We start from the raw sequence: 25,065 nt of genomic DNA on the forward strand, positions 1-25,065 counted from the left end.
GGTGAGGGACTACCACGTGACTGCACATACCTGTTGTGACCAAGGTGTACAGTTACCCGTATACTACCACATAAGAGCAGGCACCTTCTATCACGGCAGGGTGCAATGACAGAGAAAGTGCCACATATGTGCAGGCCCCCTCTCGTGACCGGGGGAAGTGGGGGGGGGGGGGGTGCAAGCAGTCACCCGGGGACCACCTCCCGAGCACAGACCCTCCAGTGCCCAGGTGTATCGTTTTAGCTTCTTTGTGCCATTACATACAGGGACTATGTACATGCCAAACCGCCTAGACCTACCCATTAGGGATGGTCCATCTCCAAGTGCAAAGCCGGTGCCGCATAGTAGGCATACAAGCAGCCCTAGACGGGTTTCTACCCTAACATGCAGCCGAGAGCAGTGTTCAGTTCTCAAGACTTCTCCCTAGGTTTTGGATCCATTTCTCGAGGCCCCTTCTCTAGATGGATGAACAAAAAGTTAAACAAATGCAGAATTAAGTGTCCTGGGTGGTGCACGCTCTGCAGTAATATTAATAATGGACACGTTTCCACCTGCTGGGACTTGTGTACACTTTGCACAAACATTACACAGAGAAAACTAGGGCTGCCCTAGATTTCCAGGAGTACTCCTATCTTTCTTCTTAAATTACAAAAAAAAAATCCGAGATCTACTCTATATGTGGATGTAATCTTCTGTGAGCAAATTTGTGACTTTGTGATCATGGGCTTTGGGACACAGGGCTTTGGTACAATGCCAAGCCGAGCCCCGCCCTCTTTCCTGGAGATCAAAGTAAACTGGACCTCGTTCGAACTAAACGGCGTCATCCGAGTTTTATGATGTCATCCTAGTTTGTCATCCGACTTTATGATGTCATCCGAGTTTATGATGTCATCCGAGTTTGTCATCCGTGCTTATGGTGTTCTCAGAGTATTATGATGGCTTCAGAGTTTGTCATCGGAGTTTTCTAGCGTCACACTGAAGAGCAGAGGTGTGGCGCGAACCGTGTTTCTCTCGGTGGGGAATGGAATGGCTGATGGTTTCCATAGCATGTACAGAGGAGGGAAGTGGGAAGCCACCTCCACTGAGTCTCTGCGCTTATTTTAGGACCCCACATATATATTTCTCCCCTTAATACCCCCTGTGTAAGTGGCAGCTGTGGAGAGTTGTTATGGTAAAGAATCACAGCTGTTGTAGTGTTGACGTGACCCCTGCATGCATAGACCAAGGTCACACGTCTCATGCAAGTACTAATATATCAGGCTGGAATCATGACGTACCCTGGGCATAGACGAGCTGTAGGGTATGTGGTGAGCAGCAAACACTGGACGGGACTGCAGGACTAGTAGATTCAAGATTGTACATGCAGCACCGAACACATTTTCTTTGTGGCACTGTAGAGTTGGCAACGAAGCCTGTGTCGGTTCATGCAAAGGATTTAGAACTGGGAACACTGGCTCCCTTTGGATGTTACTGGAACATGGAAACCAGGCCAGGCTCCAGTGAAGGCAAAACTATCTGCTCGCCTGGTGCACCGCCAGCAGGGGGCACCAGAGTCGCCATATTACTAGCACATGTGGCCCAATTACCAGGGCGTGTAGTAACACTTGCCTACAGTTTTGCACCAGCCCTAAACCTAGTGAGTTTTTTGCTTCTAAATTAGTAATTTTCTTTTTACATTTGTGAGCCTCTTTTGGCTGTTTTTTTAATTTCTACATCGAGAATGTCGGTGCGGAAACTGGCAGGTTCCAACCCAGATAACATCTGAAAATAATTATTTAAAACTTATGATTGGCTAATGGCAGCGACCAGCAATTGTTTTACTTTTTTCTTCGCTTAATGGTTTTATTCTATTTTAAATGAGATCAAAAGTAATTTGAGCTTTTTTTTGTTATCTATCATATACCGCATAACCCCAATTCACTGTTCCTGGGTGCCCCTCGGTACACTGTACAGGGACTGCAAAGAATACAGTCCGCCGCAGCCAAACTGGCCTTGGGAAGACAACGTGACTCCTCAACAACACTGGCATTGAGGGACCTTCACTGGCTCCCGATCAATAAAAGGATCGAGTTTAAATCATTGGTCATGGTGTATAGAGCCCTCCACAAAATTGGTCCCCCTCCTCTGTGCGATAGATTCTCATGGTACGAACCAAAGAGACTTCTTCGGTCCACCAGCCAAAGTCTGGCAGTGGTTACCAGAGTTAAACGCACTAAGACGGGAGGCAGGGCCTTCAGTACGGCGGCAGCCCGCCTCTGGAATCAAATCCCCCAAGATCTACGCCAAGCTACATCATTGCTGAGCTTTAGGAAGAATCTTAAAACATGGCTCTTTGGCAGAGATTAGAGTGTAACATTCTTGGCACAACGGCAAACGTTCCTACTGTCTCAGGTTTTCTTCTATAGTCTCTTAGCGCCAGGATGCCCGTAGGGTGACAGAAAGCGCTATAGAAGAACTTTATACAATACAATACAATACCTCGAGGAGCTCGCCTCAGCTGCGCCCATCCAAAGGGGAGTTGACCACGCGGATTGGTCTGCAGCCATGCCATCGGACAGTCATGCACAGTTGTGCATGGCCTTTGGCCGTTCATGTCATGGATGGGCCAGGATGTTTGCCCCCCGGCCGGACCTGGTGCTAAGCGCTCCATTCGAGGCCAACCTCCTCTGTACACAGACTTTGGCTATGCAGGGTGCGGATGACCACAGGCAGCTGGGGCATGGGTCTAATTTGCAGCATGTGACCAACCTCCTCTGTACACAGACCTTGGCTATGCAAGGTGCAGACGGCCTCGGCAACCAGGGAATGGGTCCAGTTTGCAGCATGTGGCCAACGCACACAGACCTTGGCTATGCAAGGTGCAGACGGCCTCTGCAACCAGGGCATGGGTCCAGTTTGCAGCATGTGGCCAACGCACACAGACCTTGGCTATGCAAGGTGCAGACGGCCTCGGCAACCAGGGCATGGGTCCAATTTGCAGCATGTGGCCAGCCCCCACTGCACAAGGCCTTCAGTAGTGCACAGCAGGGATTAGCCACAGATCACCAATACACTGCTGGCGGACAACCCCTACGGTGCTTGACCATTAGTTGGGGCAGCAGGGAGTGGACTGTGACCAGGTCCTGCTCGCTTCCTTGTGGCTTTCTTATTTATTTTTACAGATTTTGCAAATAAAATATTGGCTTGGTGAAATCTTCACCCTTCCTGAGTTCCCAGGACCAAGCGAGGGTCAGCTATTCATGAGCCACTATAGTATTCATGAAAATACCACCTGGATCCTGGGGTTGGAGTAGCTTGGCCTTGTAATGCTCTCTTTCTTTGTACCATCCCGGTGCTAGGTACACTGTGATGGGTGGAAGCAAAAAAGAGTTTTCTGTCAAGGCCAGCCAAAGCAGAGTGCGACGACGTCATAAATCCACAACAGAGAAGGGAAGAAAAAGCTCCCGCATTCAATGTTGTGCCTTTAATTTTTATTAAATTGAATTTGCGAATCCTCCATGGATTTGCGAATCTACGTTAGGTGTGTGAATTAATGGTCCAGATATCTCTAAAATGCAACCATTTAATGCACAGATACCAACACTTTTTACATGCTAATTTCTTGACAACTACGGAACAGATTTATAGCAAAGCAAGCACCGGCACTCCTTGAGTAAGGTTCTATTTACATGCCAAGTTTCATTTATTTCTGATCAGATGGTTTTTCTATATCGAGGAATCATATGGGTGTTAAAAGTGGCAAATGTCGCTTTTGGGATTTTCCTCCTCCCTATTTTTATTCCCCTTTTGACGAATCTGTTCAAAACCGACCATGAAGAACTTAAAGTGGATGTACGTTTTTGAAACGTTTTATACAGAGTTGTTGAATGGCACCAAAGTTATTAAAAAAAATACAAAAATGCCTTTTCAATTTGAATTCTAACTTAACCATAACGACCGAGGTGCTATCGCTGCAGCTATAATAAATATATATATGTTGATTGAACCGTAAATCCTGTATAACTTGAATATGTATTAAAAAATGCAAATTAAAAACAAAAATTGGAAACACACTATGCTTACTTATAAAAAATATATCATACAGCGAATGGAGTGGACGAGAAGTAGGGTGATAGCAATTTTTAATGTATATTGAATTAATAATTAACTGCTGTTGTTGTTCGTCTCTAAATTAGCCAGACAGGGCTACCTTGTGGCGGACTGTCACAAGCACTGGTGTTGACAATTAAATGACGGTGCCGAGCACCAGAAGCCACTGGCTCAAATTAAGCACTGGTGATAAGAATTAAGAAACAGAAGTGTAGAAGAACAATAATGCAGAATATTGGTGCAAAAGTAAAATAAATGTAGTATATTTGATAAATAATGCATACAGCATTAGCATTAGAAACTGTCACAAAATCAAAACCTTAGGAAGGTTTAAAACCACGCCTATGAAACCAGCAGAGGAGTTTTAGCAGACCTGGGTGATTGAAAAAATACTTAACTGTAACACCTCAAAAATACCTCTCTTTATGATCTCGAGTGTTGGAAGCGTAATCCCAGCCACTGTAATTGCACATTAACTGGAGAAATGTTTTCCAAATCGCATTAGAGGTAAATTCCCCTGATAAATTATTTACAGAGAGACTTTGGGGCAGGGGACAGTATCTATGGCATTTGGTTGTTAAGTTATCATAATTTTATTTTCTGCCCCCTGGAACATCTTTATTCAGGCCTCATTCTTCTTCAACCCTTCTCTGTCTTTGACGCAGCCCTTGAAGCCTTGGGGTGAACAAGACCGAGTTGTCCCGGTCTGCAGAATGCTGAATTAGATCCGCTTCTGTGGACAGTTACAATAGAGGATGCGGGTAGAAGCTTCGTCTGGGGTGTGGGCCGCGACAGACCCTAGGGAACGACTTCTCTCATGCACCACTTTCCTCTCTCTTTTGGATGCCTACGGTCTTACTCGACTACGAAGCCGGTCAAGACAACCCAGCAGTGAATAGGAAAATGGATGCACAATTCTGTCTGTGAAAAGCCCATAGTTAACTCAAGAAACTGACATCAAATCAGAGTCTTGTAGACCCATAGAAGAGACCACCCGGAGCTCAAAGAATAGAACTTCCACACAACACAGCTAGAATTGACCACTGTCTGGCGAACAAACTCTCTTGTTCCAACTATGATCAACAAAAATTGCCCCTGTAGCTCTTTAGGTCTCGCCTAGTGACGCAGCGCATGCGTTGCTCACCTTGGCGAGATCTATTGTCGTCGGTTTTCTGGCGAAGGGGGACAGGAGGTGTGCACGCGCAGGGCGTCTCGTCTCTGTCTATTTTTAGCTTTCACTTTCGCGTGCTCCCACCGCGCTTTCACTTTCGCGCGCTCTATCTCAGCTTTCACTGAAAGGATGTTGTCCTTGAATCTTGCCTTCGCCGCCATTCAAATCACCAGAAGGACTCTTGCTGCTTGATTACCCCGTCCAGTGTCCGTTTCGTCTGATTTCTACCTATCTTTCCCTAGTTGCTCTTTCTCTATTTTATTATCTCTCCCCAATTCTCCCTCAGGCGTTCGTTGTTTTTCCCTCTGTGTGTGTGTTCCACTCTCTTGGTTTCCATGTGTGCTCGCTACTTATTAAGGTGTGTAATCCTTGGCTGCAGACCACATCCAGTGGCACACATCAAACCTGGAAGTATGGAATATACAGATGTACACCATGAGTGCTTAAAGCAGAATGGTTTCTCAGGACACAGGTCAGTCAGAATACCTTATGACCAGGCCGGTTAGAAATACTTTCTCAGAATCTTGACAGACTGTGGAATAGTGCACCGAACAGTCTCTCCCCATCTTCTGCCTCTGTGCCACGAGTGGGGAGCACCTCTATGGAATATCAAGCAACCTGTCTAATTTTTACACAAAATATAATGCAGTATCCAACACTACATGTTACACCTACCATTCCTTGTGAAACTCATTTATTGGAAAAGCCTAGTAGGTGCCAGTGAGCTGCGTGTGACTTTCACATTACTGCAGCAGGTGCACTCGCCCTTTGAGCTGTCTTAGAATGTAGCCTGAAAGCATTCAAAGCCATTCTGTAGTTTGCAGTGGAAGATTGAGGCTAAAAGTCACTTTCTGTCGAGGACAGCACATGAGTGTGTATTTTTGATTCTTACCAGTAAGAAATTCTTAGGGCCTGGTTCAGATCTGATCAGTGATAAGAGGTGCTCAGACACCCCTTGGCTGATGACCTTTGTGCTGGGGTGCTCTCGGAGTCTTTACCCCTGGCTTACGAGTTGTAGTAATGAAGAGAAGAGCGCAAGAAAACCGCTTGCACACATTTCACACGCTTATCTCCTCATTCGTGGTTTGTGCGCACAGTCGATCACTCCTAGTGCGGGTTTCTTGGCGCTGGTTAGCACCGAAGAATAGCGCTGGCGAGCGGAGCTGTTTTTGCAGTGGTAAGTCATCATTTAGTATGCGGTACATCACATGACAGTACTATCGTATCCACTACATAGACCTACCACTACATTGTAAAGTAAGTATTTATTGTTCTTAGGTTCCCTTCGCTGATGCAATATCGCCATAGGCTGATATTCAGCATAGTGTCGTAAAACTGTCTGTGCACTGCCACCAAAGCCTAAACGACCCCGTTAGCACATTAGATTTTGTCGCATTTTGACCTCAAATGCCTCCTTGTGGAGAAGGAAGTGGCGGTGGGGGGGGAGGGGAGGGCGGTACAGAGTGAACGCTTAAATACATTAACAACTTTTTGGAATAAATGTCTGGTACAACCAGTGCAAACTTCCCCTCACTGCAAGAGAGTACAGCTGGTTTGGGCAGATACTGCTGAGATATAGAAATATATATATATATATATATAGATAGATAGATAGATAGATAGATAGATAGATAGATAGATAGATAGATATATAGATATATATTTGTTCACCAATCCCCAGCACTCACTATGAGTTTTAAGAAGGCGACAAACGCTTACCTGAGGGCCGTGCCTTCTGGGTGTCGTTGTCTGCCGAGGGCGGCTGCGAGATGGCGTTCCAGCAGCCAATCGCCTTAGCTGGGCTTCCACCAATGGAGGTGAAATGGATTATTGAAAGGCGGCTGGTGGCAGTTTTGCAGGGTTTGGCATTTGCAGAAGGCAATCAGCCGAAACGCGTCATGCCTCCTGTGCGACAATTACGCTGCTCTTCCTGACCCCCTGGTGTGTCCCTCTGGTTCTTTCCTTGGTAGGAGGAATCTTTCTGTGGATATATATATATATATATCTGTCTGTCACAGGGGTCGACTTGACATTTCTAAAGCAAAGAGTACCAGTGGGTTGGGTAAGGGTCACAGCTGCTGTTCCAACAGTGACTCCGTCATTTATTTGGGCATCAATCTTATATGTGAATCCTTCGATAGGCTTTTTATTCACTAGAGAGTGGCAGGAGGCAGGGAAATGAAAGGATGAGTACATGTTACTGGCGTACGTCAAGTGCACAATCTTCCACTGATGTGACCTCACAGCAGTGTGAGACGTTCCAAGTCGTTCTGAGGTTTCAGTTGCACACTAGAGTCCATTTCGGCTTGTGAAGGTGCACCATTATTAGTGTGAATAGGTACGTTACTATGTCTTGAATGTGTCAACTTTAGTGAGTCGGGAGTGAATGTTCGTGTTTTATGGAGGGGTGTAACACATCATTTACAAGACCACACGCCAGTAGGTAAACTTGGACCTTAAGTTACAAGTTTGAGTTCTGGAAGAAAGAAAACACTAGATTCTGCGTACACTGCTTAACCCACCTATCCAGGTTTAACTCTGCATTCTGTGTGTGTGTGTGTGTGTGTGTGTGTGTGTGTGTGTGTTCCGCTCTCTTGGTTTCCGAGTGTGCTCGCTACTTAAGGGGTGTGCGTGCAGCACCCAAGTAGTGTTGTGACCCTGCTCTTCATAGACTGGTTGTAGGGCCATGTCATTCTATGGCACGTGCCGCAACCACAGTGCCTAGGTGGTAATCTTCACAGACTGAGCATACAGATAGGTCATTGCACGTATGTCAGTGCCACGGTGGCACTATTGATGGAACCTTGGGCCAGGCCAGTGTGTGGCACGTGTAGGTACCACAGTACCTAGGGGGCACTTGTCATTGGCTGATTGTAGAGCCAGATCAGTGTGTGGTGCATGCATGCTGGTACCGCAGTGCCTAGGATGGCTCTCATCACAGGTTGATTGTAGAGGCAGGTGAGCGTGTGGCGCATGTGGGTATCGCAGTGCCTAGACACCACTCGTAACAGGCTGATTGTAGAGGCAGGTGAAGGTGTGCCTCATGCAGTTACCGCAGTGTCTAGGTGGCTCTTGTCACATGCAGATTGTAGAGCCAGGTCAGTGCGTGGCCCATGCAGGTACCACAATGTTTAGGAGGCACACAGACTGGTTGTAGAGCCAGGACAATGTGTGACACATGCAGATCTCGGAATACCTACATGCACTCTTCACAGGCTTATCGTCGCGCTTGGTCAATATGGGGCACATGCAGGTGCCTCCGTATATAGGCACCGCACTTCCTAGACTGATTGTCGAGCCAGATCAATGTATGGCACATGCAATTATCATAGCACCTACGTGGCACTCATCACAGACTGATTGTAGAGCCAGTTCAGTTGCGACGCATGCAAGTACCACGGTGTCTAGATATTACAACTTCACACTGGTACTGTAGAGCAGTCAGTGTTGGGTACAAGTGATACTGGATTGCTGCTGTCTACTCTATGGGATTTGATATTCTAGGGGCTCAAAGGGATGCTGGGGAGACTGGGATTAGAAGCTGTAAGGTGGTTGTTGAAGTTTGTAGCAGAGCACGTTATTATTGACTTCTGCCTGGCAATTGCGTTGCAGAACAATGACATGTTGCTTCTTACCCACCCCTTCTCTGTGTTGCTTCTTCCAGCACCACCCACCCCTTCTCGGTGTTGCTTCCTCCCCCGCCCACCCACACCTTCTCCGTATTGCTTCCTCCCCTACCCACCCCTTCTGTGTGTTGCTTCCTCCCCGGCCCGCCCACCTCTTCTGTGTGTTGCTTCCTCCCCCGCCCGCCCACCCCTTCTCTGTGTTGCTTCCTCCCCCGCCCACCCACCCCTTCTCTGTGTTGCTTCCTCCCCCGCCCACCCACCCCTTCTCTGTGTTGCTTCCTCCCCCGCCCACCCACCCCTTCTCTGTGTTGCTTCCGGCCCGGCCCGCCCACCCCTTCTCTGTGTTGCTTCTTCCCCCACCCGCCCACCCCTTCTGTGTTGCATCTTTCCACCACCTGCCCACCCCTTCTGTGTTGCATCTTTCCACCACCTGCCCACCCCTTCTGTGTTGCATCTTCCCCCACCCGCCCACCCCTTCTGTGTTGCTTCTTCCCCCACCCGCCCACCCCTTCTGTGTTGCTTCTTCGCCCACCCGCCCACCCCTTCTGTGTTGCTTCTTCGCCCACCCCTTCTGTGTTGCTTCTTCCCCCACCCGCCCACCCCTTCTGTGTTGCTTCTTCCCCCACCCGCCCACCCCTTCTTTGTGTTGCTTCTTCCCCCACCCGCCCACCCCTTCTTTGTGTTGCTTCTTCACCCACCCCTTCTCTGTGTTGCTTCTTCGCCCACCCCTTCTCTGTGTTGCTTCTTCCCCCACCCGCCCACCCCTTCTGTGTTGCTTCTTCCCCCACCCGCCCACTCCTTCTCTGTGTTGCTTCTTCGCCCACCCCTTCTCTGTGTTGCTTCTTCCCCCACCCGCCCACCCCTTCTCTGTGTTGCTGCTTCCCCCGACCGCCCACCCCTTCATTTGGTTGCTTCTTCCCCCGATCGCCCACCCCTTCATTGGGTTGCTTCTCCCTCTCTGCCCATCCCTTCTCAGTGTTGCTTCTCCCTCTCTGCCCAGTGTTGCTTCTCCCTCTCTGCCCATCCCTTCTCAGTGTTGCTTCTCCCTGTCCGCCCATCCCTTCTCCGTGTTGCTTCCACCCCCTCCTTTCCATCTTGCTTCTTCCCCCATCCCCCACCCATTCTTTGTGTTGCTGCCACTGTCCTTCCACCTCTTCCAGTCGTTGTTGCTTGCCCTTACCCCCACTCCCTTTTTCTGTAATTGCTTGCCCGTCCTGCCTCTCTGCTCTGCCTCAAAAAAATAACCAAATCTGTTTGCTTTCCCCATTTTTCATTCCATAATGTATTGCTTTGATGCTCCTACACAAGTGCGGGCATTGTTAAAGCACATGCTAGTTGTTGTTAAGCAATCCTTTCGCAGACCGTCAGTCCTATTTAGAAACGGCTGGCATGCGCATGCGTATCTGAATGTAAGTTGAATGTGTCTTCTATACTGCATTTTGAGTGTGGAGTGACTTACGGAGCGGCGACTGGGTTTTCAGTGATATTAAACATTCTTGAACTAGTTTTTATTCGTGCTCGGTTTTACTGTTTGTTTTACATTGATTACTTGAGGCATCAATCTCTGTCCTGCTCTCCTGTACTCACTGCTGAGTGATCATTTCTCAGACGCACGTCGCTATTTTTACCTCTTAGATTGCCCCCATTCTACAGTGGCCATTTTAAAGGTGTGCGCTCTAGTTGTTGGGAAGCAGTCCTTTGGCAGACTGTCAGCCCTATTTACCAAGGTTTGCCAAAGCCAATAGGTCGCACCTGTGTGAAAGCTATTGGCTTTGCCAATGTATTTTAGCCATGTTGTATAGCAGCATTGCTAAAAGTTAGAAAACAAGCATTAAAAATGCAATAGGTCTCGCCTTTCATTAAGTTAAAGCAATTTGCTTTGCTATACAATACCATTAGCAAAGCAAATGGCTTTAGCTTTAACTTAATCAGAGGCGAGACCTATTGCATTTTCAATGCTTGTTATGGTCAGGCACTAATCTTTCCTTTTGCTGAGGAGTCCCCTTCACCCAGACAAGGAAGATGGAAGTGGACTACTTCCCTCCAGAAGAACTCCGTCTTTAGGAAATATGTGAACATGTTCATGAGGGATTGTCCCTTAATAGCAAGCTTAAGGCAAAGCCCTTTAACACCAGGGATGTCCACAAGGAAACTTTAAGAAGCAAAATCTTTGAAATCTGCTATGGAGGGAAAAAGAAGTGGACCAGGGCTCAGAGACCTTACTAAAAAAAAAAAAAACTCCCAGGGATCTTAACGGAAGCAAAGTATGGAAGTTGTTTTGTGTGTGCTAAGCGAGCCCTAAATCAAATTCAACAACTAATAGTGATTTGCATCAGAACACGCCATAGTTCACAGTAAAACCAGATACATGTTGGCAGTTAAAAGATGTGGCAATATGTTAGCTGGATACAATAAAAGTAAAAAAGAATACTACAAGATTGCAGCTGCTACGGATGAGCATAAAGATTGCTGAAATCCTATCTAGCCATACTAGGAAAGTTCTAGTGACGTAAACGCCAACCTTCCCTAAATGAGATTGTCTTACTTCAACGAGTGTCAGCTGGAGTTCAAACTTCGCCGCAGGCTGAAAGCTCATTTTTCAGCTAAGAGGAAATGAAGAAAGCTATTAAGAATATGATGAAAGGAAAACCCTTGGCCCTGACGTAGTTCCTGAAAAGTTCTGCAAAGCTCTAATAGATTTAGTTTACAGTAAATTGAGCACCATTTTTCTAAGGACAAACCGCACAGGGGTGCTCAAGAGTTTTCTTTCTGGAGTGATCATTTCACCTATACCCAAAAAAGATAGAGACACCAACTTTGTCCAAAAATATAAAAGCTATCCAGGTTAAAAAGGAATATTTTAGCAAAAATATTTGCTACTAGATTAGGAGTTTTATAACCCTCTGTAATCAAACATGACCAGACCGGCTTCACCGGGCCAACTAGCAAGCTCAGCCATGTTCGTGCTGTGGCCCTTGATGCAAAGAAGGACTCGGGGAGATTTGAATTGTCTTCTCTGCTTCAAGCACTTGAGTGGTACTTCCTACTTCCACATTTTCTCCAAGCAATTCAAAGGCATGCCCCCTAGTCGATGGGACCCATTCCAATGACTTCCATTTACGAAGGGGCTCCAGCCAGGACACCCACTATCACTGTTCCATTTTAATTTGAAACTCTCTCTGAGAAGGTTCCGAAAAAAGTAAATTATGGCCTATATATTTAACAATTATGAAGTGAAATTTTAGTATAATCTGAGGATTTATACATATAGCTATCTAATTCTCAGAGGTTTACATAACTCGGGCATCTTGGCATAGAAAGTGAATCTGGAAAAGTCACAAATTATGCCCCCAACATACGCTGTCTTGAAAATTACACCAGGGCTGGGCCACAGTACATCCTTGAAATATTTGGGCATCTTAAGTACCACCTTAACCCAAAACAAAAGCCCCATCAAACCACAATAACGATGACTATTTTCCTGCTAATCCAGTCCAACTCTCCATGTCCCTGCCACCTCCCTCAAAATTCGACCAAGAAATGAATGGCTAGGTAATAACATTTGGAATGGCTGGTAAACCACCCCACATTGCTCTTCTAAAATGACATTGCACATCTAAGATTCCAATCTCCCAAAGATAGGGGAGGCATTCCTTTCCTAAACTTTGAAAACGACTACATCGCTTTTAGGTTACAATAAGTCCCCTCATCATATCAGATGATTCAGTCCCAAAGTCCCCCATGGTTGGGTCTAGTTACACTTTTCTCTTCAAATGCACTACAGTTTGTAAAATCCCATTCACACATCGACCCCCCCTCCTCCCCCCCCCCCCCCGGAGCTGTGATAAAACACACCCAAAAATATGTCCATCTTTTCTGCAAAGAGGCAACTCCCCAGACGCCACTGGCTATCAAAGCTTTTATGGTACAAAGAAAATAAATGTCATTCAAAATTAATATGTAAAGAGATCAATTCCTCAGAAGTGACTGGATATCAAAGCTTTTATAGTTCAAAGAAAAAAGAATTCGAAATTCTTCTGTAGAATAGAAGATGGTTCAGCTGGACTGATGCAGCTTCTTTCCTATTAGTCGGGAATTCACCAGGGATGGTAGAACAGAGAACCACATGTGGCCACCTGCCTCCAGACGCCGGGCAGTAAGACATGCTAGAAAGGGCTATCAGTAGAGCAGCAAGCACCAGGTCAGTGGTCTTCGAACTTTTAAATGCCGCGCCATTGGCCCCCAACCCCGGTAAAAGAAATCCAAAGAAAAAATCATCGGGCCCCCACAGAATGTTTCACATTTGATCTATTAAGCTGACCATGATAAATATCTCTAAACATATTTAAACATTGCATTAAGTTCAGTTACCCCTTTTAAAAAGTGCAATCAAATACATGATTGTCGAACTTACTATTCCTGTCAAAGCACTGTTATCAGCACGATTCTTCTCTTGGCCGTGCCTGGCACCAGGCGCGGCCGGTACAGGTAAGTGCGGTAGGGCGGGTCATGGTGGGGGCGGGAGTCGACAGACGACCGGATAGGAAAAACGAAATAAAAACACTTACCTTGCGCTCGCCGCATTGCCGAGTCGGTGATGCGGCGAGCGCAAGGTAAGTTAGCGGGAAGATGGGAGTTCTAGGTGAGGAATGTTGAGGGATTCCACGTTTGAGGGAAGTTGGGGAGTGCTGTTTGAGAGAAGAGGAAACTTTAAGGGAGGGTGAGGGGTTCTAAGAGAGGCACCTTTGGGGGGGTGGGGAGGTTGGGTTCCAGGCTTGAGAGCTGACCAAGGTTTCATGGAAAGGAAGACGTGGGGGTCCACCTGTGGGGGAAAAAGGGGCTCTGTTTGAATGAAGTTGAAAGTTCAGTGTTTGAGGGAATATGGGGGTTCTAGAGGAGCTAAGATAGAGTTCCACATGGATAAGATGAAGGTGCCACTCCTGGGTTCCCCATTTCTCTGCTTGTGTCTGCACAGACATTTCTGCCCGACTGGTGAGCCGATGCCCACGGCAGTGCCAGCTCGCTGACGTCAATGGACGGATTCAGAATGCCCCTAGAGAGTGCTTTGCCCATCTTGTGATTGAGAGGATGAGATAACTGTGCCAGCCAGAGGCTGCACCGCAAGAACAACAGAACCATTTGGCTTGTATCTAAGTAAATAGAGAGCCCATGCCAGCTGGGCACAGTGGGGTCTTTAGAATGCCGCATAAAGGCAAGATTTCCCATCTGCTGTTTAGGCCATTAAGATGCAACCGTGACACGCAGTCTAGAGCTCCATAGCCACTCGTAGTCGCCCATTTTTTTTGTACGCACTCTGTGCATTTCCTGAGATATTGGTTTTAGACGTTGATAATCCAGGATAATAGGACAGTGGGATGTTTGAAGGTCAAAGTTTACAATCCTGATTGGGCTGACTCAACCTTCCTCTTTTTAAGGCTGGTGAAAGGATTATCTTTCCAGCAGGTAAGAATACACAGAAGACTATACACCTGAGCAATGTGTTACGTTGAGGATGAGACATGCGTTATTACCTATTAGAACATTGGAATGTTGGCAGCTCCATTGAAAACAATGGAGTGCTCCGGGCTTATAATGGCTGTTAGAAGCCCGGAGCTCCGACATTCCAATGCTGCTTTGTTCACAGCTCTGGCTGAGAACAAAGGCTTCAGGGAGCCTGAGGGGATTTGAATCCCCTCGCGCTCCCTGAAGGCTTTGTTTTATTTGTTAGAACATTCTGCCCTCTAGTGGCAGAATGTTCTTATAGCCCTTCGTAGCAGGGCTTTACCGGCTATTAAAGTCCCGCTGCTTTGTTAAAGTCCCTCGCCTTCGGCTTGGGCCTTCAACGATGCAGCGGGCATTTAATAGCCGGTATAGCCCGCTACGGCGGGCTGTAAGGCTATATTAAAGATACGCAAGCGGTATGGTCCAAGGCGTATTTGTAGACACACTGTGCCACTTTGACAGACACACATGCAATTGATGGGGCTCCAGAGTGGTCACTGACTGCACTTGACATGAGCCACAAACTCAACACCACATTAGGCAGAACACGCGTGATAAACACAAGTTCTACTTTAGAGCGTCGCTTGCCATTCAAACAAATCTCAGACCGGCCACACCGGCAGCAACACCATGTTCATTCCGGCAATCCCGAACTGCTGAGCAACCGGCATGTTACAGACCTATCTTCAGAGGAAGCATCTGCTTTAATATCGGAATATTGTATTTTATTTTGTAACACATTTGCGATAAGATTGGTAACATGAAACACACTAAAATTCTCTGCATATAATGTTCGCATAGATCTCACTGTGTTTTAATAAATATTTGTTACATTTAAAGTCTTCAAGGAAAGGAAGTAAAGTGCTTTATAGAGAGACAGAAATTCTTGGCAACTTTTGGTAAAACCCTGAAATGTGGTTAATGAGGCCACATGATTTCATTAGAGTTTCGTCATACATGATATTGAAGGTTTAGTCATAGACTTTTACACAAAAATGAAACTAATATACCTAGTATGAAACCTAAAACTATTCTTAATACAGTATAAAGAAATCACACAGTAAATTTGAATTGTTTCAATGATTTAAAATCTTTAATCTGGTGTTAAATATTTTACAACAGTAAAGCTTAATACTTATTCTGTGTTTGAATGTAGAACAAACCTGCTTCCCCGACTGACTTAATTAAACTTTAAAAACATGGTCTTGGCAGCCAACAATGCAGTCGTTTTTAGTCTGAAGGTTTGACTAATCTACGTTCATCTCTTTTCCTGTTTTGAGCCACACAATATGCAAACGTTCTCATCCCTCTGGGTCATTCACCATTAACACGATCAACAATTCTCAGTAGGAGTGTATTTCATGAAACTTGCATGCATAATATAGAATATTCTACATCAGAGACTACTTTCGAATGCATATACAGGAGAATAATTGATTGTACATGCTGCTTTGAATAATTGTATTTATAGTTTCTGATTAGGCTGCACTAATGATGTGGGGCTAAAATCAATCACAAATCATTTGGAGACATTTCGTTTTGTCGGCTTAATTTTGATGATGCCCCAAAATATAGTGCAAAGAAATGTTCTAGTGACAGATTAGTGTACGTTTTGCCTAACTGCTAAATCTAAGTAACCACAGGAGCAATACGTCTGCAAAGTATGTATAGCTTGCATATTAAGTAGTACTTAAATGCTTCCTTTTACCCCCTGCCCACATCAGAGCAGTGTATATTAGCAAACTGAGTACTTCATCTTGTAGGCTCTTACTAATGGTATTAACGAATATCCGCCGTCAGACTGACTAAATCTCTTCAAATCCCTTAGAATAGCTCAAACCATCTGACTTATTTTCTAGCAATGATTAATCGCACTACCGGCTGATTATAAGGACCCTTCCAAATAGCCATATTTATTTATGCATCCTAATGAGACCTTTTTAGTAACGATGAAAAATAAATGAAGGCTGCCAAACTAACAAGTTTCATTTTAAAGAGATTTATTTTTAGATGTGTTTTCTTCTGCTGTGCTTCTCTCGAGCTCTTAGTACACATTGCCATTCATCTGGTATTCTGCCACAAAGGAGAACACAGCCAGCACACATCAGTCATCAGTCTTTGAGTTGATTGATGCTTTTACCATTAACAAATGAAGTATATTTGCAATAGTGCTAAAAATATTGAAATCTATGCTCAGTTCTGCTAATGAGTGCATGCAGGAGATGAGACAGGGGACCTATGTATGGGCGAGGTCAGCCATGTTGTGTCGACCAGAGATTGAATACTGGTAAACAGCGAGCATCCGCGTATTTCACCTTATCGATGCATGTTCGTTACAAAGACACCAGTCTGAAGATAAAGAAGCTTGCACATGCTCCAAACATTGGTGACTTCTGAAACAACATGAACTGTGCAGTGTCACCCAAACCATTGAAAGAAACGGTGCCCATGTTACAAATCTATTCTGAACCACAGCCATTTGTTAAAGTGCCCGACATGAAATGTGTTTTTGCAACAAATTGCTAGCTACATATTGGTGTATTTAATTTTGCATTCCATATTTCACGTTTACCCTACACAGTTGCAAACAAACTTTTTATATGAAACGACAAGAGGCAAAGGATTAAGCCTTTGGGGGAGGAGGAATGTAACGGTCTGACCATGTATTATAAGGGATGAAAACCCCTCTGATGTACAATAAAAAGATATTGCCAGTTTTTTCAGAGTTTTACAAGCTTCTGACTTTGGCCTCATTCCTGTGTATGGTCATTTCAAGTCCACTGTAATATCCTTGTAATGCTTGGCAGAGGTTATTCTATCTAATATGTGCATCTAATCTCATAATATAGCTACATATTGTCTGTGTAGTGCTGCTCAAAGAAGCTTTGCATCGGCACCACGTATACGTAAAATATACGTGTGGGTGGTGCCGAAACACGCCAGCACCAGAAACATATTGCTGGTAAGTTGGGCTGATCAATTGGACAGAAAGGGGAGGGGCCCGGCCTAGTCCTCCCGTGGGTGAAATTTGAAACATTACTGCAGAAGTGTTGAACACAACAGGCAAACAGTAACCAATACGGGGCCATTTTAGCTCAATTTGCTATTTACAGTCTGTCATCGTGGTATAAAATCCTGTATGATGACCTAAAGCAGAAAGTCGGCCTTAGCCAAAATGGTGGCTGGTAAATCATTGACTGGAGTCTTTTAACCCTATTTTTTTTCTGTGTTTGGCCAAGAAGGGCCATGAAACGTTGGTATGGCTCTAGCAGGAAAGCAATGACCGGAGTACCCTTTTTTAGGGCGTTTATTTTCTAAACTTTTGGGGTCGATCTATGTGCACCTGCATCTCTGGGCACCAGCCACCCCTGCACCTGATAAAAAGATAGGAATGTTTTCTGCTGTGCCCTTCTGCAGGTATGGATGGACGGTTTGGGCATAAACATGAGCAGGAAATCTCTATGCTGGGAGCCATACGGGAGAAGCTATAGGCTGACTGTGTTGGCTGCCTGGAACCCACCTTAACCTCCTTTCTCTTCTTTTGTCGGCAGGTGCCCTTGGTTAACGAGAGAAGTCTCCCCTGTTGTCCCGCTCTACAATGGCGTCGTCTTCCTGTTTGTGCTCGCGAACTTTAGCATGGCGACATTCATGGACCCCGGCGTCTACCCACGAGGTAAACAAAATGCGCCTGTGTGTTTTATGCTGCAGACCAGAGGTACCCCACCCATACTCGTGCAATCTAGTCCGAAGATGCCTCAAACATGCCTGTGTCTTAGGCCTGAAGTACAAAGGAGTGGCGAACCCTACCATCCATGCAGCCAGCTAGCCACTCTTCAAACTTGGGAAGGCTGATGGGATCAAAGTCATAGGATGTCTGACATGCCCTAACTGTTTGAGTTCTCTGGGCTTTTTTGATATACCGGCCTGTCGGTTCAGTGGTTAATTGAACGGCTCTCCTAGGACAGTCCACCCAAGGCTGGACTGGCTGTACCGGGCATATGGCGTTTCCCCGGAAGGCTGGGGGCTGTTTTTTTGTTTTTTTTTTACTGGGGGCCAATTTTGCAGTAGTGCTGCAATATTGGCCCTCAGTAACAAAAGCAGCAAACGGGCATAATCCACTCACTTTCATTTCCAGCCTCCCGGGCCCTGCGAAAGCTTGGCACTTGCACACTCCCAAACTCCGCAGTGATCCGCCTCGCTCGCTACGCACCGTGCAGGGGCTGCTTTGGGCTCCTAGTCTGGCCCTGAGTCCACCGCTGCTGTTTCATGGAGTCAGGACGCCAGAGCCCTTTGTGTTTTGAGAAGTAGATAGAAAACAGCTCCTGCAACAAATAAATGAAGGGGAGCACCGTGAAAATCTATTTCCTAAGATGTGGAACAATGAGCTATGTCTAAAAACAATGCTGGCATAATCAGGGCTACCTCTGGTCAGGGTCAGATTGGTAACGCGGGCCCTCAGGCAATCCCTGAGGGGCCGATATCTGAATTCCAGCTGAGGGCTGATTTTCTGAGCAACCTGGGGGGCCGATTTTGGCAGTTTCTGCGTTGTTGGGATGCTGCCAGCGACAGTTAGTGCCTGAGTGGCCTATCTGGAGGAAGATGGGCGGAGCTGTCCCTCCCTTTCTCTCGCTGGGCCGGCCCATTCATTAATGTATGCAGCTTGAGCGGGGGCAGGGGGCCTGAGCAGAAGTGGCCTCACTTGTTTTCAGGTGTGTTTCACCAGTATAAACTAATCCATGCTTTTTTTTTTTTTACCCCCCTCCCTTTTTTTTTTATAATAAACTTTTCGCTGAAGCAGTATTTTGTGGAAAGGCAATATGCAAATGTAGGCCACTTTTTTTTTTTTTTTTGCGTGCCCTGGCCGATTTTTAATCCCAATCCAACCCTGCCTCTGGTGTTGCCATGAGGTGAAAGATGTAATGTCTAGAGTGAAAAATGCAATGTCTAGGGCTGCTGGTGAATTGCACAGAGTGAACAGGCCTGTGGATCGCGCAGTTGATGGCTGAACGAGTGGGAAGGCACATGACAGGTTCCTGACACCTCAAGGTCCTTGCTAGGGAAATGTTCCCAAAGCACAGGAACCAGCAGCAAGGGAGAGGAAGGACTAAAAATAGCGCAGGTTTTTCTTCTTCTTCCACTCATGTGCCACCTCTCTGAGGAGAAGCAGGTCTGCAGGAAATGTCGCGGCAGCAAGTTCTTTGTGAGGCAGGTGCACGTCACGCATGGTTATAGTCGCAGCGGAGCCGCCTCAAGAGGAATGAGAGATTTCGTGACAGGTCTTTGCTGCCGGCTGGAATATGCTTTACCCTGTCCCAGCCCTGCTGGCATTTTATGGCATCTGTCACACACATGCAGCTGGTTCGAGCTCAGCCCTGCCGCCAGCCCTGTTCAAAGGGGTAGACTGTATGTGACTGATTCTGTCCCAGCCCTGCAGGCCTTTATGGAGGCCTTCCCATTTCACCTCAGTTTGTTCACAGGTGGCTGAAGTTTGGATTGGGCCCAAACAGGCGCAGGTCTCCAGTTCTTTCTTTGCGAGATACCCTGCTGCGTTCCTAGAGTAGCTCATCTGCACAGTTTCGAAAGTATAATAAAAATGTGCAATTTAAAAAACGAGTAGAATTTTTTTTTTTTTTTTTAGAGTGCAAGTTAACTCCCCAAATACAGTGAAAATCAGCTTCCCTTTAAAAATGTGGCCTGCACGGTGAAACTGTGGGGTTAGGGAGAACTGCACATCTCTCAGCAGAAGTTTATAACATTTTGCTTTTCTTATTTCTCGCAGCTGACGAGGACGAGGACAAAGACGACGACTTCCGGGCTCCGCTGTACAAGAACGTGGAGATTAAAGGCATCCAAGTACGGATGAAATGGTGCGCCACGTGCCACTTCTACCGCCCGCCGCGCTGCTCGCACTGCAGCGTCTGCGACAACTGCGTGGAGGTGAGCGCCGTGCGTGCTGCGTCATCACGCGACGCCAGACTGGGGTTATGCTGATTTATGGATTGTTTAGCTAAAACTTACATAGGAAATTTCGCCCACAAAAGTGATATTTAAATACATGTAGATATGCTTTAATTTATAAAACCTTGTTTTCCACCATAAGTGCAGCCGATTCTAACACAGGGGTGAAGTTGAAAAGTGGTGAATATTCATAAGAAACACTTCTACATTGCATATCATTACAAGTCAAAGATATCAAAGCATTACTGCTCTGTGTGAAGTGGGCTGACTGGCAGACTGGCAGACTGGCTGGATGGTGATTATTAGGTCTCCCCTGACCCAGCGCATGCGCTGTTCTGGGGAGACATTTTGTGAGGGCTCCAAAAAGTGCTACCAGGCCAGCCTAGAGCTACAGTGCATGTGCACGGGCACGCGCGTCGCGCATTACCGCGATTACAATCACTTTCGCGGCCGCTTTGATGTTTGATCGCGATCACTTTCGCTGCCGCAGGGCCGCTTTGATGTTCTCCGTGAGGCTTCAATAGATTGCAGCAGTTAAAACTAGCATTGGCATAGCCAATAGGTCTCGCTTTTGGGACCTTATAAGTGTTTAGTTATGCAAATGTTGCATGGCTAAACACTTATAAGGTCCCAAAAGCGAGACCTATTGGCTATGCCAATGCTTGTTTACGTAGGTCGGCGGGCTTGGCTGGACTGCTGTGCAGGTGAGCCAGGACTCACGGCCAGGCTGATGACCTCGATGGAACGGCGGGCCCGAACGACATGGCTGGAAGGCTAAGTCGACCCCCTAGGTCCGACCAGCGCAAGGCTGACCGACTAATGGCTGACTGCGGATTGGTTCCCCGCAGTTCGGCTGGGCTGGTTGGCTGCTGGAGGGAGGGTGGAGATGGACAGACCGGGGAGGCTGAAAAGATAAGCCATGCCTAGTACTCCCTGGGCTCGTACGTTGAGTGAGTTGGCCGGGACGGGAGGGTAGGCTGGCCGGTGTGGCAGACTGGCTCGACCGGCTGACTGAGGGCTAGACGGGTATATCCGGGGGAAAAAAAAAAGATGCTCTGTGCTGAAATCGGGATTAAAATAGATGTTGCCAAGGGCAGTGATTCAGGTAATAAAGGCAAACATGTCAGACTCGCAAATTGTGCTAAAATGCTGCTTTAATGAGAACTAGTTCAAGTGTATGTAGCATAATGCCTTACAACTACACGAACAAACATTTCTAGCCCCATCCCCCCACTCCTAAACCTCCCTTTTTACCCCCATGACACGCCCCTCTTCTGAAACTTGCAAGTTCCCCTACTGTCTCTGGTCAATCCTTTCAGAAACCTCTGTCTCACATCCTTCAGTCTCACTGCACTCCAACCAGAGCTGACCCACCTGTCCCATCCTCACCAACCCTTCCATCCTCCCTTACAAGTCCCTGACACGCTCGCTCTTTCCCCCTTCTTTAACGTTCCTTCCTATGTGGACCGGCTCCCGCTAGCGGCAACCCTTCCGCCACCTATCGTAATCAAAGCCGGTGAAAAATTCACAATCATTCTTCCGCTCCACCACTAAATATTTACTCATTAAAAGGTTTGGCGGGGGACGATGAAAGCTTGTTTCCACAGGGTGCACAAGGGAAGGTGAGAAGGAGGAAGCCTTCCCTTGCACACCCAGCCAAAACCTCACTCCACCAGCCAATGGGCTCGTGCCTCCCATTGCCTTTGTGCTACAAGTCAACTGTGCAGTCTAGGGGTAGAATAGGACAAGCCCAGGCTCCTCCTTAGCCACGAGAACATATATTTTCCTGTCGGTGATTATAAACAAAAACCTCACCTGCAAAAGCAACAGAATATCCAGAACGCCGCCGCAAGACTAGTCCGCAACCTGCCAAAACACTGCCACATCTTCCAGCACCTGCGCACACTCCACTGGCTCCCCGTCTAGGCGAGAATCACTTTCAAGATACTCACCCACGCACACAAGTCCCTCCACGGCACCGGACCAGCATACCTGTACAGCCGACTCAAATTCCACGCACCTCAAAGGACCCTACGATCAGCCCAGCTCTCCTACGCCGTGTTCCCTCGCACCAGAAAGACCAGATTGGGAGTCCGCCCGTCTCCTTCCTCGCGGCCAAGGCATTAAACGCCCATCCGCTCCACCTCAGACAGACGACATCGCTCCCCATCTTCACAAGAAACCTCAAGACCTGGCTCTTCGACAGACCCCCTAATGGAATGGAACCTGCACCCCCCACCCCCTTGAGACCCTTACAGGTGAGTAGTCTCGATCCAACAAACCCCTGATTGATTTGATTGATAGGCGTGTGTGACGTCATGAGACACATTGCATATATGAGATTTCATGGATAAGATCTACCATAGACATTATATGCTAGTGGGGTAATGCTTCCACAGAAGAAGATGCTGCACAAACTACAGGTCTCCAGTTTCAATCCTGCCAGCCAGACCCACCCTTTCATCTCGCCCAGGTAGATAGAAGCAATTTGTTTTACACTGGATAATAGCTTTATAGGTGCTGTTTGAAAAAAGCATGCGATTATGCAAGTGAGTGCAGGTTAGAGATTGTGTGAAGTTTTGTGTGTGAGAGATACTGGAAAGATGCGTGATATGTGTGTGAGAAAGTGGGTTTCTGTTTCCGTTAACCCTCCCCCCCCCCCCCCCTTTATTTTGTTGCCAGACTACTGATGCTCTTTGACTTGATGTGCTCTGGGGCCCTGCCAATCAGGACCCCAGGGCCTGTGTTCTTCCCCAAAACAAAACCCAATTGGCATCTCTGGCCACATGTCAGCCCCTGGTAAATAGTACCATAGGTACCCAGGGCACAGTGACCAGAAAAGGCCCCTAAGGACTGCAGCACTTATTGTGTCACCCGTAGAGGCCCTGTACCCTGACACACACACACACACACACACTGCCTTTGCAGGCTGAGTGTCTGGGTGCAGAACAAAACAGTCGATATGGCACACATCCCTGTGTGCCATGCCCACAAACCACTGCCCTGGCATACCTCAGTCACCCCTCTAGCTGGGTGCCCTATGCCAGTGGTGTGGGCACAGGAGCATGAGCCCTGTGCCCCTACAGTACCCAGGTCCATTCCTGGTCACTGTAAGCGCAGTGCTGCCATTAAGAGTATATGGTGCTGGGAGGTTGTCATTACGAACTCCGCAGCACCATAATGGCTACACTGAAGACTGGGAAGTTTGGTATCAAACTTCTCAGCACATTAAACCCACACTGATGCCAGTGTGGGATTTAATGTAAAATGCACCACAGAGGGCATCTTAGAGATGCCCCTGAAAAACGACCAACTACCAGTGACCTGACTGAGTGGATGCGCAGGCTTCCACCACTAGACATGTTTCTGGACCCCTGGGTCGAGAGCCTGCTGCTCTCTGGGGCCTGAAACATTGCACATCCTGAGACGAGATGCCAAGCCTCCTCCCCCAGGATGGGCAGGGTTCACGAAGGAGAGGCTTCAAAGGCATGCCGTCTTTGTGAACCTCTCCAGACCATTTGCTGCTTTCAGCAACTGGTCCGCACTGGTTCTACCCCCCCACTTTGGGCGGGAGAACCGGCGGGACAAACAAGTGAGGAAGAGAGGTGTGCCCACCTCTGCCAACTCCACCCCTCTACAACCTTGGGTCGTCGCCATCTTGAGCATGGGGGGGACCCAGCCAACCAGGGACAGGCTCCTGCCCCCCTCCACTGGAGAGTAGCAGAATAGGGGGTGTACCCACCCAAGGGAAAGGACCCATTGGTCTCTGCCCTTTACCTACCTGTACACCCCTAAATTTAGTATTTAGGGGCTCCCTGAACCTTCCTTCCTCAGATCCAGCAACCACAAGAAAAGAAGAACGAGAAGCCGTGCAGAGTTAACAAGAGGACGACACCCACTAACTTGGCCCCAGCCCTACAGGCCTGTCACCCCTCGAACATGCTGCTGCAAAACCCCAACGTGTCCGGGGGCCAGCAACCTCAGAAGCCCCGGAGGACCTGCCTGTATTCACTTTCCAAGCTGTTTCAGCCGTGAACACCGGACGTGTTTAAACTGCAGCTTCTGGTGCCAGCCAGAAACCGCAAATCCAGCACACTTTGCACCCGCCGAGCCCGGCCCGTGTTTGAGTGAACAAACACCATGAGGAGGTCCCCCTCTGCGATCCTGACCCGAGATCTGGTAACCCCTGACCTGCCTCAAGCCTCCAGACGACGCCAGCAGCCTCAATCCAGAGGACCCCCCCTACCGCGACCAGAGCGGGTAAGAAATCTGACGTCCAAAGGCACCCCTGCACCCGACGCCCCACGGCCTTGTGTACCCAACCCAGTGGTGCCTAACCATCCCTCTACATTCCAACTTACCCTTCGAAGTGGTGGTCACTCCTGGAAGTCCCCGAGCCTGCAGTGTTTCTTTGTCCCGGGGAATCTCCATTGAAATCAACCGGGCACCCGACCTCAAAACAGCATCCTGCACCCGGCCGCCCTAGTGCCGCTGAGGGTGCCCCTTTTGTGCTAACCTGGTCCCCAACTTGCCCTGAGCTTAACCCTAGGAGCTTTGCTCCCACAACCCCGTGGCCTGCTTGCCAGCCGCCACCAACCGGAGCCCCCTATCCTCCATAGGATAACATTGGGCCTCAACACTCTGCACCCGGCCGCCCTAGTGCCACTGGGGGTGCAACAACAGTGCTTCACTGACCCTGGGAGACCCCGGAGTCTAACCCCA

General features: G+C 47.5%; 1 protein-coding gene across 2 annotated transcripts in view; it reads left to right on the forward strand.

Annotated features, from left to right (window-relative positions):
• The window catches only part of ZDHHC8 (zDHHC palmitoyltransferase 8), a 218,277-nt gene that overhangs the window by 141,977 nt on the left and 51,235 nt on the right, over positions 1–25,065 (forward strand). For both annotated transcript variants that reach the window (XM_085636173.1, XM_085636174.1), the window contains exons 2-3: positions 17,937–18,058; positions 20,165–20,322. In XM_085636173.1, the coding sequence (XP_085492299.1) occupies positions 17,937–18,058; positions 20,165–20,322 (280 nt within the window). The remainder of the gene's footprint in view (positions 1–17,936; positions 18,059–20,164; positions 20,323–25,065) is intronic.

Source organism: Triturus cristatus, chromosome 11 (assembly GCF_964204655.1).
Source record: "Triturus cristatus chromosome 11, aTriCri1.1, whole genome shotgun sequence".
In the NCBI taxonomy this organism is placed as follows: domain Eukaryota; kingdom Metazoa; phylum Chordata; class Amphibia; order Caudata; family Salamandridae; genus Triturus; species Triturus cristatus.